This window comes from Elgaria multicarinata, chromosome 4, assembly GCF_023053635.1.
Source record: "Elgaria multicarinata webbii isolate HBS135686 ecotype San Diego chromosome 4, rElgMul1.1.pri, whole genome shotgun sequence".
Lineage (NCBI taxonomy): Eukaryota > Metazoa > Chordata > Lepidosauria > Squamata > Anguidae > Elgaria > Elgaria multicarinata.
In genome coordinates, this window is record NC_086174.1 from 59,827,709 (window position 1) to 59,841,606 (window position 13,898).

General features: G+C 40.8%; 1 protein-coding gene across 1 annotated transcript in view; it reads left to right on the forward strand.

Annotated features, from left to right (window-relative positions):
• PCNX2 (pecanex 2) overlaps window positions 1–13,898 on the forward strand; it is a 140,934-nt gene that overhangs the window by 62,652 nt on the left and 64,384 nt on the right. Inside the window, exons 20-21 of the mRNA XM_063124381.1 lie at window positions 750–891; window positions 5,466–5,643. Coding sequence (XP_062980451.1) covers window positions 750–891; window positions 5,466–5,643 — 320 coding nt within the window. The remainder of the gene's footprint in view (window positions 1–749; window positions 892–5,465; window positions 5,644–13,898) is intronic.

Genomic DNA, 13,898 nt, shown 5'->3' on the forward strand with positions numbered 1-13,898 from the left:
GATTAACAAGGGTTGTTTAACCCTCATCTAACTCATGCTTGCTGGGTTCTCACAATCCCTAAGTAGAGGTTGCATATGCAATTTGGCACCTGCGGACACCACAGCATGTCATCAAAACAAGGTCTCTGAATTATAATCACCTTCTTAATCAATCCTATTCTACAGCTGCTCTTGTCCTATACTTTTCTGATTTTTTTCCAGAGAGCAGCTGTGCTTATCTATTGCAGCAAAAAATCTTGTAATGCCTTTTGGCATCTGATGGGGTATAGCCCATAAAAACGTGTGCCAAAATAAAATTGTTGGTTTTTAAAGGTGCCACAACCCTCTTATGTTGTTCCTAATTTCTTTATTATTTGGGTACTACCCCCTTTCATTGCTATTGTTGGTTTCCTGCAATGTGTTCCTCCCCTTAGATATAGCTAGTTTTCTTTGTTGTTCTCTCTTCAGTTATTTTCTGTTGCTTCTAGAAGTGCCATTTAATTCTCACTTTGCTCCTTTATCTATTCAGGGTCACCTGCGACACTGGCCAATGATTTGATGCTTAACCAACATCTAGTTGCTCATAAGATCAGAAGCACCTATGGATTTTCTCTTTTTAGGATTCTAGAACATGATGAGAGAACAAAATCCTCCTCATCAGAGCATTCACATTCATTGTCATAAATTAATTAATTAATTAATTAATGGCTATCTATTATTGGCATTGCAGGTGTTTTGACAAAGTGGTGTTCTTCTTTGAAAAATTTCAGATGCTGCCCATTTAATGTGGTTTGAAAGAATCTATGTGTGGCTTCAGTGTTTTGAAAAGTACGTCTTGTATCCTGCAATAATACTGAATGCCCTTACCAATGATGCTTTTTCAATCAGCAAAGATAAGAGATTAACTCCACAGTAAGTTGCTCGTATGTCGTGATGCATGATTTGTCGAATTAAGAGCTGGGGAATGTTAGGTCTGTAGCAGGCCTACAACCGAGGCCTGCATAATGTGTGACTTACTGTCAGGGATGCATCATGGGCAGCTGATTAAGGTGAGCCAAGAGTTTGGAACCAGGAGCTGTGGAACAAGCCTCTACTCTGGATCAAAAAACCAAGTCAGAAGCCGAGACCAAAGAATAACCGAGCATATAAGAACACACTAAAGGTCAAGAGCAAGGCTCATCTGGAACAGGAAGCCCTTTATGCCTAAAATAATCCAATAGTCAGCTTGGGTGTGCGGAGTCAGTCCAGAAGGTTCTTCTCTGAGAAGCTGCTGCCTCCAATCCAGTGGTTCATCCCAGAGGCCCAGCAGCATCTGACACACTCCAAGCTGATGCCAGTTAACAGCCACGTATTGTGGCTTGGGAACTGCTTGCCGCCGCCGCCGCCACCCCCCCCTTTTGAAGTAGTAGACAGGCGGGAAAAAGGAGCCTGGTGGGCTACCACATATCGCTGGTGGATTGAATTTGGCTTCTGCAAATTGCGTGAGTCTGCTAGAACAGCTGTAACTTTTTCTGCCCCCTTGAGATACTCTCCTCCTTGCTCTTCCCCCTCAGACTTCATTTGTCTGGAAGTGTATCACGCCCAGCAAGTATTCTCCTGACACTGAAGTGTGTCTGCCAGAAAGTTCAGAAACAATCTTCTACTTATCTGTGTTGCCTTCAAAAATGAAAGTATGGATGAGAGAAGAAGTTCTGACAGCCCACAAAAGAGTTCCTGACATTTCATTCACACAGCAACATTTATTTGATTGCTTGGAGTAGCCTCATCTCTAGCAAACCTAAAGATCTACAAGAAGAGACAGAACAAAGAACAAGTGCCATTTGAATTCAAATCTGCCTAAATCAGTCCAGGCTGAATACCTTGATGAAATGACAGGAGCACAACCTGCATCAAGGTCTTGAAATTCCTAGCATATGTCACTCATTGTGAAAATGCTATGACATATATATGGTTTATTTTAATTTAATGCGGAAATACTTGCAGTGTCACATGTCGCGTTTTCCTCATCTGGGGCTCTGTCATCTTCACAAGACTAATTTCAACCATGACTTCAGCGGAAAAAACCTACAGTTCTCATGGTTGAAAAGAAAACCCCCTTTTCTCCCCATCTTTGACCTCTTTACTTCCTCTGACTTCACCTTCTGCTACTGCTTCATCTTGACATTAGGTCCCTTTGGGAGTGGGACAGGCACGCCTCTAGTACAAAAAATATGCCTTGGCTCAATGAGGTAAATATAACTAAAGCTGAATTCTGGAAAGCTTCACACTTAGGATCACTACATAAAAGTCGGTGAAAGGCTACATTAATCCAGACAATGAGCCTCCTATTTACCTTCTACCCTCGACTTGTAGCTGGCCCATTTATGTAAGAACAAGAGGTTTGTTACCCTTTTCTAGGATACTCACAATCACTGTCTGCTTTTCCCACAACAGGCTGATCACTTAATTTGAACATATTACATTTCAAAGAAGTGCCATGTTCAAAAGTGAAAACTAGGTTCCAAACTATGCACAAGAGGAGAATCCAAATAAAATTATGTTTGCACAATTTGCACAAGGTTGTGCATTACACTTGAGCAACCTATTTTGCCAATGGTTGTGCATAAACCTTGTGCAACCTGTTGTACAACTGACTGTGCATTCTGCTTGTCCAGGTATGTATAATACAGATTGGGCCACAATACATTTATGAAAGGAATGTATTGACTGGGAGCCCCATCGAGAGCGTCTGGATTAAAATAAATGGGGCTAGGAATAAAAAGAATACGATAATCGGAGTCTACTACTGACCACCCAATCAAGGAGAAGACGAGGACAAAACTTTTGAGAAACAAATTGCCAGTGTTTCAAGGAAGTGTGATGTAGTAGTGATGGGGGACTTCAATTACCCCGATATCTGTTGAGAGACAAATACTGCCAAAAGTGGCCCTTCCAAGAAATTCCTGACATGTGTGGGTGATAACTTTCTCCTACAGAAAGTGAAGGAAGGAACTAGAGGATCGGCAATCCTTGACTTGATATTAACCAACAGGGATGACTTAGTGGATAAAGTGGCAGTTACGGGAACTCTGGGGGAAAGTGACCACGTCATACTTGAATTCTTGATTATGAAGGAGACAAAAGTCGAGCGTAGCCATACACGTACTCTGGATTTTAGGAAAGCTGATTTTAATAAACTCAGAACTATAATAAGTAAGGTCCCGTGGAAAGGGAGCCTAATGAGAAAAGGAGTGGAGGATGGGTGGGAGTATTTAAAAAAGGAAATTTTAAAGGCACAGTTACAAACAATTTCAACCAGGAGAAAAGATAGAAGACAACAGAGGAAACCAATGTGGCTCCACAGAAAGCTTAGAGATGACCTGAAAACAAAAAAGGATACATATAGGAAGTGGAAGGAAGGCCAGGCTACAAAACAAGAGTACAGACAGGTGGCGCAGAAGTGCCGAAATGGCATCAGGAAGGCTAAAGCTCAGAATGAGCTGAGGTTAGCGAGGGGTGCTAAAAGCAATAAAAAGGCTTTCTTCAGATACGTGAGTAGTAAAAGACAGAGGAAAGAAATGGTGGTTCAACTGCTTAATGGGGATTGCAAATTGATAACAGATGACAAAGAAAAGGCTGAAGTGCTCAATTCCTACTTTGCCTCAGTCTTCTCCCAAAAGCGGGTCTATGACCCCCCTGGAGAAAGTGAAGCAGAAGTTGAGTGGGCAGGATTGCAATTTGAGATTGATAAACAAATGGTCAAAGAACACCTAATTTCATTGATTGAGTTCAAATCTCCAGGGCCCGATGAACTGCATCCTAGAGTAATGAAGGAGCTAGTGGAAGAACTTTCAGAACCTTTGTCTATTATCTTTGCAAAATCATGGAAGACGGGTGAGGTGCCGGAGAACTGGAGGAGGGCTAACGTTGTCCCTATCTTCAAAAAGGGCAAAAAGGAGGAACCTGGGAACTACAGACCAGTCAGTCTGACATCCATCCCTGGGAAAATTTTGGAGCAGATTATAAAGAAGTCAATCTGTAAACAGCTTGAAATCAATGCGGTGATCACTAGAAGCCAACATGGATTTGTCAGGAACAAGTCCTGTCAGACTAATTTGATCTCATTTTTTGATCAGGTAACCTCCCTTGTGGACTGTGGGAATGCTGTGGATGTCATATATCTTGACTTCAGCAAAGCTTTTGACAAAGTGCCCCATGATATTCTGATTAACAAACTAGCTAAAAGTGGGCTAGATGGAACAACTATTAGGTGGATTCACAGTTGGCTACAGAATCGGACTCAAAGAGTACTTATCAATGGAACCTTCTCAAACTGGGGAGAGGCAACGAGTGGGGTGCCGCAGGGTTCAGTCCTGGGCCCAGTGCTCTTCAACATTTTTATTAATGATTTGGAGGAGGAGGTGCAGGGAACGCTTATCAAATTTGCAGATGACACAAAATTGGGTGGGATAGTTAATACCCTGGAAGACAGAAACAAACTTCAAAGTGATCTTGATAGGCTAGAGTGCTGGGCTGAAAACAACAGAATGAAATTTAATAGGGATAAATGCCAAGTTCTACATTTAGGAACTAGAAACCAAAGACACATTTACAAGATGGGGGATACTTGGCTCAGCAATACTACAAATGAGAAGGATCTTGGAATTGTTGTAGATCGCAAGCTGAATAAGAGCCAACAGTGCAATATGGCTGCAAGAAAGGCAAATGCTATTTTGGGCTGCATTAATAGAAGTATAGCTTCCAAATCACGTGAGGTACTGGTTCCTCTCTATTCGGCCCTGTTAGGCTTCATCTAGAGTATTGTGTCCAGTTCTGGGTTCCACAATTCAAGAAGGACACAAACAAGCTGGAGCGTGTTCAGAGGAGGGCAACCAGGATGATCAGGGGTCTGGAAACAAAGCCCTATGAAGAGAGACTGAAAGAACTGGGCATGTTTAGCCTGGAGAAGAGAAGATTGAGGGGAGACATTATAGCACTCTTCAAATACTTAAAAGGTTGTCACACAGAGGAGGGCCAGGATCTCTTCTCGATCCTCCCAAAGTGCAGGACACGGAATAACGGGCTCAAGTTAAAGGAAGCCAGATTCCGGCTGGACATCAGGAAAAACGTAGAGCAGTACGACAATGGAATCAGTTGCCTGGTGAGGTTGTGGCCTCTCCCACACTAGAAGCCTTCAAGAGGCAGCTGGACAACCATCTGTCAGGGATGCTTTAGGGTGGATTCCTGCATTGAGCAGGAGGTTGGACTTGATGGCCTTGTAGGCCCCTTCCAACTCTGCTATTCTATGATTCTATGAATTGGAATAGAAGCTTTGAAAGCCTTGATGTAGTGATTGGATTCAATAAACAAAATTTAAAAATGGTGCTAATGGCAAAAATAAATGGTCAACATTTTGTTGGGATTAATTAAGCCAAGCAGAAATAGACCTGTTGTATTTATTGGTATCTATTCTAGTTTGCCTAATTGTTTCTTTTCTTTTCTTTCAGCTGTGAAATCTTTCTGATTACGATTGCAGGAATGAAGCTGTTGCGCTCTTCATTTTGTAATCCCATTCACCAGTTTGTTACATTAAGCTTTACTGTAATCTTCTTCAAGTTTGACTACAAAGATTTCTCCGAGAACTTGTTGTTGAATTTCTTCATGATGTCAATTGTATTTAATAAGGCAAGTGAATTCTTCTTTAAAGCCCCACTGTAATTGTAATTGTAAGCAATAATAAACATGTGTATAACTACAGCCTACCATAACTTTAGGAAGGAATAGTCTTAAAGTAAAATGTCTTTGAAATGACATGTTGACTTCTGTGTTGACATGATGCTGTAGAGATTCACAACTGTAGAGCAATTTTAAAAAATAGAATAATTAATGAGTTGGAACATGCTTTCCTGGGTCACTTGTGAAGGTCTGCTCACCAGGCTGATTACTTGAATGTTTCTTTATCTTTTTGGTGTCTCTGGTTTTTGACTTGAGAACCTCCTCTAGGAAATCATTTAATTATCTAATCAGCTGTGAGATAAGAAATGAATTTTTCACTCCTAGTGTCTGTCTTAATCTTCTTGTCCCACTTTTCAGAACAGTATGCCTTAAATTTATTCTTAAAATTCCCAGCCCAACACTTCTTGTTTGGTGTAAGCATTGGCAAGGTGCCATGCTCAAGCACTAAACACAAATCACTTGCAGAACAGACTCCAGGCTTTTGAGCTTGATTTATCTCTAAAGCCAAAATGAGACTGTTTTTCCAAATTTATTTTTAAATGTGGTAATTGGGGAGTTCTCATTTATGTGAGCTTGTTACTGTGCTACAATGGAAAGAAGTGTATGCTGAGCAGTGCTGGAGGAAGCCCCTGGGTCTCCCCTCTCACAGCCTTGCATCCTCTCCTAGGCAGCAAGCTCTAGAGGGGAGGAAAGGACTACTGGAGAAACGGTAAAGATAATAATGACAGGAATAATATGGGTTACTAACAAAAACAATCTACCTTACAGGGTTGATGTAAATGTTACTGAGATGATGTGGATAAAGTGCTTTCAGGGCCTAAAGCATTAACTGTTATGGAGCCACAATTCAGTTACATTCCTTTCTCCGCCCCACCCTCCAAGAATATTCATGTAATTCAATGGATTTCTTTTTCAAAACACAATAAGGAAATTCCAGGATCAAAAAATAACTTCCGTTCAAGACACTTACAAATGCATACATCCAAAAGCATGGAACTATACATTTTGGATAACATATCCAAAGAAAGTGGTACAAGAGCAAAGGTTTGTTTTGGCTTTCTCTAAGGGGTCTAATAGTCCCGTCCCCTCCTCCCATACCCAGGACTAGTTTCTGAAGAACTGAGCAGCCCCTGAAGGCCAAACTACATATGGCCATAATTATTCAGGCTTTTACAATAGCATGCTTAAACTGGCCACTGCTATTTTGAAGAAAAAGCAGTTGTGGGATTCTGCTCTAGAACATGTTCCCAATCTAGATGCCACACACACACCCCAGCAATTTCCTGCTGAAAATAGCTCCCTCCCTGGCTGCTATTTGCTTCAGAAGCTGCTTTTTGCAGGCAGAACCTTCAGGGGCAAAAAAGAAGGGGCAGCGATTTCCAGCAGGTTGGGAGAACATTCTGGACTAGGGCTCGTCAAAATACAAGTAGCCTGTTTCAGCATGCTGTTGTAAAAGTGCAAAGAAATGCCATGCATGGTTTGGCCCTGAGAAGGCAAATAAAATTGGTCCATTCTGTGACAACAAGGGGGGGAATCCTTCCCTCTTGTGAGTGCTCTGACTGAGGAACACCCTCCCCATGGAGCTGCGACTGCCACCAACATCATATAATTTCTGCCCCAGCATTTTAAAGTGGTTTATATTAAGCTGGTCGATGTGAGCTGTTTGTTTTATGTATTTTCTGCATTTTATTGTACATTGTATTGATTTTTAAAATATATTTTTACATTTTGTATACTGCCCTAGTATCTTCAGATGAAAGTGATATAAATATATTTTAAATAACATTTAATAAGAAGAAGATTTGGCCATCTGTATTGTAAGCAAATGCTTGTGAGAATACAATGCTCTGGACTGTGGATTTGAACTCCAGTCTGCAAAATATTTTGATTAGGTCCAGCTTCTTCAGTGCAGCCCTTGAAAGTTCATATTTTGGCCCTTGAACCAAGTACTCTTATAATTACTGTAATCCCCACATCTACATCAACAGTTTTATTGAAGAAATACAATAGCCTGGGAACAAATGTAATCATTCTTTTAAGAGGCAGGTCTTTATTGGTCTCAGAGGTTTAGAATGTTCCTAATAGTTGATATGTGTTTGTTCTGTTTATTTGGGCCAATGTAAGAAAATGTGTTTAAAAATAACTCTCGAAAACTGCTTAAATCATGGAATCATAGAATAGTAGAGTTGGAAGGGGCCTATAAGGCCATCGAGTCCAACCCCCAGCTCAGTGCAGGAATCTAATGCAGGATCATGAGCATGATAGTAATATCTGGTGAATTAAGCGAATAGAATCAAAAGAACAGGCACGAAGTCGTGGCGCTAAAGTTCTTTCACGTGGCAGTAGTGTGGCCACTTACACATTGCCAAAAAAAGGAGGAATGTATCACCAAAAAAAGCAGACAAAAGAAACTGTCAGCTGACAGAGGCCAACACAACCGGGCTGTCAGCATTTTGCATATGCTAATATGCATGTGTAAATGTCAGTTTAGAAATAATAACTGTAATTTAAATAGAAATATAAGACATCTCACCATAGTGGGGAGTGTGGCCAGGTGACCTGTGTGCCTGCTCAGTCTACAAGGCTAACTCGTGAGGGGCAACATCAAGGGCCCTGCTCTCCCTTCTTACGGTTTTTGATCTTTAAATCAGACTTGGACTGGGGAGCCCATCAAATAGTGAAGACCTTTAAATAGAGGACTGACCTCTGATAGCTCTTCAAATAGAGGACCGTCTCCTGAAAAGTAGGACACCTGGCTGCCCTAAGTAGAGGTGTGCTAGGACAATGCAAATGGCAATATCAAGCTGTGAGCCTGTAATTAAAAGATTTGCATTTGATGCATTTTGCAGAAATGAAGACATTTTTCACGATATTAGTAATTTATCCATGGATCCATTTCCCAAGACTCCTCAGAATTTTGTGGGCTGGCCTTTCAGAAAGTTCATATGGAGTAATTACATCTCCAGGAAAGACCACACACTGATATGATCCCTGCTCAGACGGTATCAAACGACGTTTCTGTTTTGGTTTCCCAGCTCTTTGTGGCTTACTCTGCTTCAGCAAGAAAAGGATCTGACAGCTTCAATCAATGCACTTGTTCAGTCACTACAATGTTCACAACTATTCTAAGAGATAGAAAGCACGTTTTTACTGTCACCACCTTTGGCTATGTAGAAATAACTCTGAAAGTGACAGCCAGGATCTTATTATTTGCTGAAGGTGTGAGTTTCCCTATGCCTGTGACAAGACTCTTTCCTAAGTGTTGTAAGTCTATATAATAATCTCAGTAGAAAAATAAGCTATGTGCATCACATCAAAGCAATGGTTGAGAGAGCATATCCATTTTCTTTTCTGCTAGTCATCAAAGGCAATGAAATAAAAGTACAGAAGATAATATCCCCTCTTTTTGTTGGCCTATGTCAGCTGACAGTTTTTTCATTTGTCATCAGTAATGTGCTTTGCAGTTATTCTATCTCTTGCTATGGCTGGCCCGAAACATTTACTGCCTGTGGTGGAGCAGCAAATGGCACCCACGCCCCCAATCAAGCTATATAGTTCCCAAGGCTGGTCAAGCTATTTGGCACCAGAGACAGGAAATCCCACAAACATCTCTCCCACTCCCTGACAGTAAAAATACAGCAATATGAAATTAGATCACTAACCATTTGCTTTTCTATCATAGCACGATGATAGAGCACCTGCTTTGCATGCAGAAGGTTCCGGGTTCAATTCCCATCATCTCCAGGTGGGGCTGGAAAAATAACTGCCTGGAAAAACCTGGACAGCTGCTGTCAGTCAGTGGTGCCAATACTGGGCTAGATGGACCAATGGTCTGACTCAGTATAAGGCAGCTTCCCATGTTCCTAAGTTCCTATGACACCCAGAATTAGCTGCCTGAAGTGGCCACCTCCCTCTGCATAATGGTAGGTCTGTCCCTATTGGTCATGATAGTAATGCAATACAGTGAGATCTAAGGATGCAAGTCAACATGGCTGCTCACTAGACATTATTTTCCACACCTGCTTTGTATTTACCACTGTGATCTACTCTTCTTGGCTACCTTTTGGCCATCTACCACATAGTGGAACCCCCAGTTGGTGGAAAGTGGTCAGGAATATTGCAGAAAAAAAGCAAAAGAAATTGTCCCTAAAGGTATTGCTGGTTATGTCCCTTATCCTATATTTCACTACCAACTTTTGTTGAGACACAGCATGCCAGGCTAATTTTATTGAAAGCAGGCAGAGAACTTTGATCAGTTCTCCAATACAAAGCAAATTAAGTACCCCAAAACATTGATCATTCCTTTATAGGTCAGCAAGCTGAATATTCCATATAATTACCCTATTTCTTCGATTCTAAGACACACTTTTTTCCCCATATAAACATCTCTAAAAATGGGGTGCGTCTTAGAATCGCAGGTGTGTCTTAGGTGTTTTTTTTTTCTGTTGGTGGTACTGAAATTAGTGTGCATCTTACAATCGATGGCGTCTTACAATCGAAGAAATATGGTACCAGAATTGTGGCGTGGTCTTGAGAGACTGTTACTGGAACTTGACATGGTTGCTCTTCAGTCTTCAGGATGCCAAAGTTTCAGTTGTATAAGTTTTATACTGTTCCACACATAAAGTTAATACACAAAGGTGATGTATCTTGGCTGTGATCCAGGATTAGAAATAGCTTACTGTAAATAGGAGACTTGAGGCTGCTTGAGACATAGGAAAATCTTTCCTTTTTACCTAGGGTCTGAGTGTTGTAACTTTGTTACCATTCCTGTTCCAGGGTGATTCAGGTTGATAAAGTATACATGCTGCTCTTAACAGCTGACAGGAAGCAAAGTGATGTCTGCTTGTGCTAATGTAACAACAGGAATCCTACCATGCTGGTGCCTTTGCTTGCAGCTTTATTTGTTACTTTTTAATAAAGAACATTCCTGAGACATAAAAGGAATCCAGGAATCAAAGAGGAATGGTTGCAATGCAAAAAGCAACAGGTGTGGGAAGTGTAAAGCCCTCTCCCTGCCTGTGGTTTCTCCTCCGTAAATGCCCTCATGCCTCCGCATTGCATGTCAGCAGCACTGGAACTCCATGCTGTGGAATATGAACTATAGCAGAATTTCCAGTATGAATGGGTATGTGTGAGATGGCTGAAGATTACTTTCTCTGACAAACACTTGGTGGTTTCAGAAAACCGTTTTTTCTCAGTGTATTCACTGATAAGAAACTGGAGCCAAATTGTCCAGAAGGCTTAAAATACACAACCTGACACCTACAACATCTACATCATAAATGGCAAAGATATAGCTTGCTTGATAAGTGATGGCCTCTGAATGCACATTTGTTGAGCCTACATTTCCAAAGCCTGAATAGAAATTTCTGCCATCGGCAGGCTTTCTGGGTATAGTACTTCCTGAGCAGCTATTTCTCAGATTATAGCGTATCATTATTTCATACGGTTTTGAGCTATATATTTATGACAAGTAAATTTTGGGAAAGATTAATTTTTGTTTTGTTTTTAATGAAGAGCCCAATGGTTCTTTTCTTAAAGGACTTGGATGGTTTTATAAGTGTCTAGTGATGACAGAAATATACAAGGTTTTTGTTTGGTTTTGGTAATCAAACAGAGTACTCTTCCTTAGGTCAAAATGTTGTTGGAGAGGTCTTTGCTACTTGAGACTGAAATGTTTTATATGCTTGGTTAAACCTTGCCCTTTGGCAAGTTTGTGCTTGCCTCTGATTATCAGCTAAGGTCCTAACCTGTCAGACTTTTCTTTGAAAAATGTTACAAAATGGATCTGTCAACGTAATCTGCTCTGCTCAAAACCACCTGCTGGGGCGTCTCCTTGAGTCGTGACAATAGGTTGTAATGAAACATCCTTAACTGCAAAACAAAAGGGGGTATCCAATGCTGTGCTTCCATTCATAGAAGCCTCTTTGATCCAGCGGAGGCTATTGTGAATGGCCAGGGGAGGCAGGTGATCTTTGAAAAAAAGATCCTTCCAGTCCCCCGCACCCCATTTCCCATGTTGTTCTGGAGCAACCCCATCCCTCTGGAGCAGATGTGGTGGTGTGTATGTGCGTGTGAAGGAAAGGGGAAATCAGTGAAAATTGCTTTCCTAGCCTTTTCTGTTCATAGAATTCTCTGCTGGATCAAAGAGCCTTCCATGAACAGAAGGACAACATTGGATACAATCCTGTGACCCGGTTCGCATGATCAAACAACCATTGGTGAACAAACCATGGATGAGTGCATGGAAGTGAATGAGCATGCGGCTCCCAACCACTTTGCTGCTTCCGCTTTGCTAAACAACCTAGGACTGTTCCTATATTGTTTGCTGTGACAGCTGAACCTGGAACTCTGGATTGTTAAGAGAGAAGCAACCCAGAGTTTTAACCCATGATTTGTTGTTGGATTAAAACTCTGGTTTGTTTCTTCTTCAGCAACGCAGAGTTCCGTGTTCGGACATCATGGCAAATAACCCAGAAACCGCATTAGCAAAGTGGAAGCTGATGAGCGGGCAGAAGCTAGCATGCTCACTCGCTTCCAACCATACACAAACAATCTGCGTTTAACTAACCATGGATTGTTTAATCATTTAAACCAGGTCTATAAGTATACCAGTAATGAAACATCTTAATCAAATGTCATCATTTGAATGTGGCTTACTTAATAATTGAACAACTTCATTCTGAATTTCAAATTTGATACTTGAATGTTAAATTTTCTCAAGCGCGTATTCAGATTTTGTGATAGATTTACCCTTTAGTGAAGTCATCAATTAAAATATCACCAGGGTTTGATAAATAGTATGTATCATACAAACATTCTATATACTTTTTAATTAAGAAGCATAATTTATTAGAATGTATCTGTTGTTCCCTATAGAATAATAGATGAAGGAATGAAAGAAAACCAAGATACATAAATAATGAATATTTTGATGCCTATGAGATAGATTTATAGAAAAGGAACAGCACTGCAATGAGGAAATCTGTGCCATCAGCAACATGCCAATCTCCCCAGCTCTGCCAATTTTCTCCAAAGATGCAGAAAGATTGCTAAAAAAATAGTCGTGAGCAATCCGCATTAAGGAGATTAACACTAAATTAGGCTGTAAATGCGCAAATATTCTCTCTAATTGTATATGTATATATATATCAAAGGAAAACATAATTTCAATTCAATAGTGGAAACAGCAAGATGTTTCAAAGTAGGTACCTGACAGTTATGTTATAACAGGGCTATGAATCTGGAGATCTTGAATGCTGCATTAAAATGCCCCAAACTCTGTGATTATAAAACACAAATGATGCAGCAGATGTAAGTTCTGCAAATTGGGCAGATTCATATAATGTTTCTTGATTTTCATGGTTCACCCAATTTACATAGTTTGCTTAAAGAGCCTGGTAAGATTTGTAATTTTGTGTCTCTTGTTTTGTGAAGAGTTTTGGCGTTATGGGAAAGGGATATAACGTCCTATTGGTGGGATTATTTTCAGTGTGTGGTGACTTTCTCCTTTGTTAGTCCAAATAGATGAAGACCTGATGAAGCAGTCATTACTGTGTGTTCCACCATGCCTCCAGATTCATCAGGCCATTGAAGGAATGTCTAAAAGTTCAATTGAGGTAGCATGCGACACCAGGGTCAAGGCATATAGTGGAACCACATTCTCATTGAAGTTGGACTGGCAAAACAGACACCACTATGATGTACAGTACACTTCAAATGTGAATGCATGAATTGATCCAAAGTAGATACAGCGCTACCACTGAAAATGGCAAGCCTGTGTAGGGTTTCTTCCTCCCCACTTCATAGCATTTAGTGTACGGCCATGCCATCTGTTGCCATCATAATTCACAATGTTCTTCTTCGTGGTCTCTGTGCATCACACAAACAGTGGACTCTGCGCCTGTGCGGAGTCTCGTTCGGGGGGAAAACTTCTATAGCTGAGGCGTTTTTGGCAGGAACCCCTCCCCTACGCTGTGAATGCGCATGGGCAAAGAGGGGGTTCCCGCCCATTACCTCAGTTCTCTTTCGACCGCCATTGTGGTGACATCGTTTGGGAAATTCTCTGTAGAAAATAAAAACACTACTGTTAGAGGCGTTTTTTTCTTCTCTTTCTATCAATCTTATATTTCTACTTTATTCTTATTCTTATTTTCATTATTTTGTTTTTCTCTTTCGCGAAAAGCGACCGCCCGAAAGGG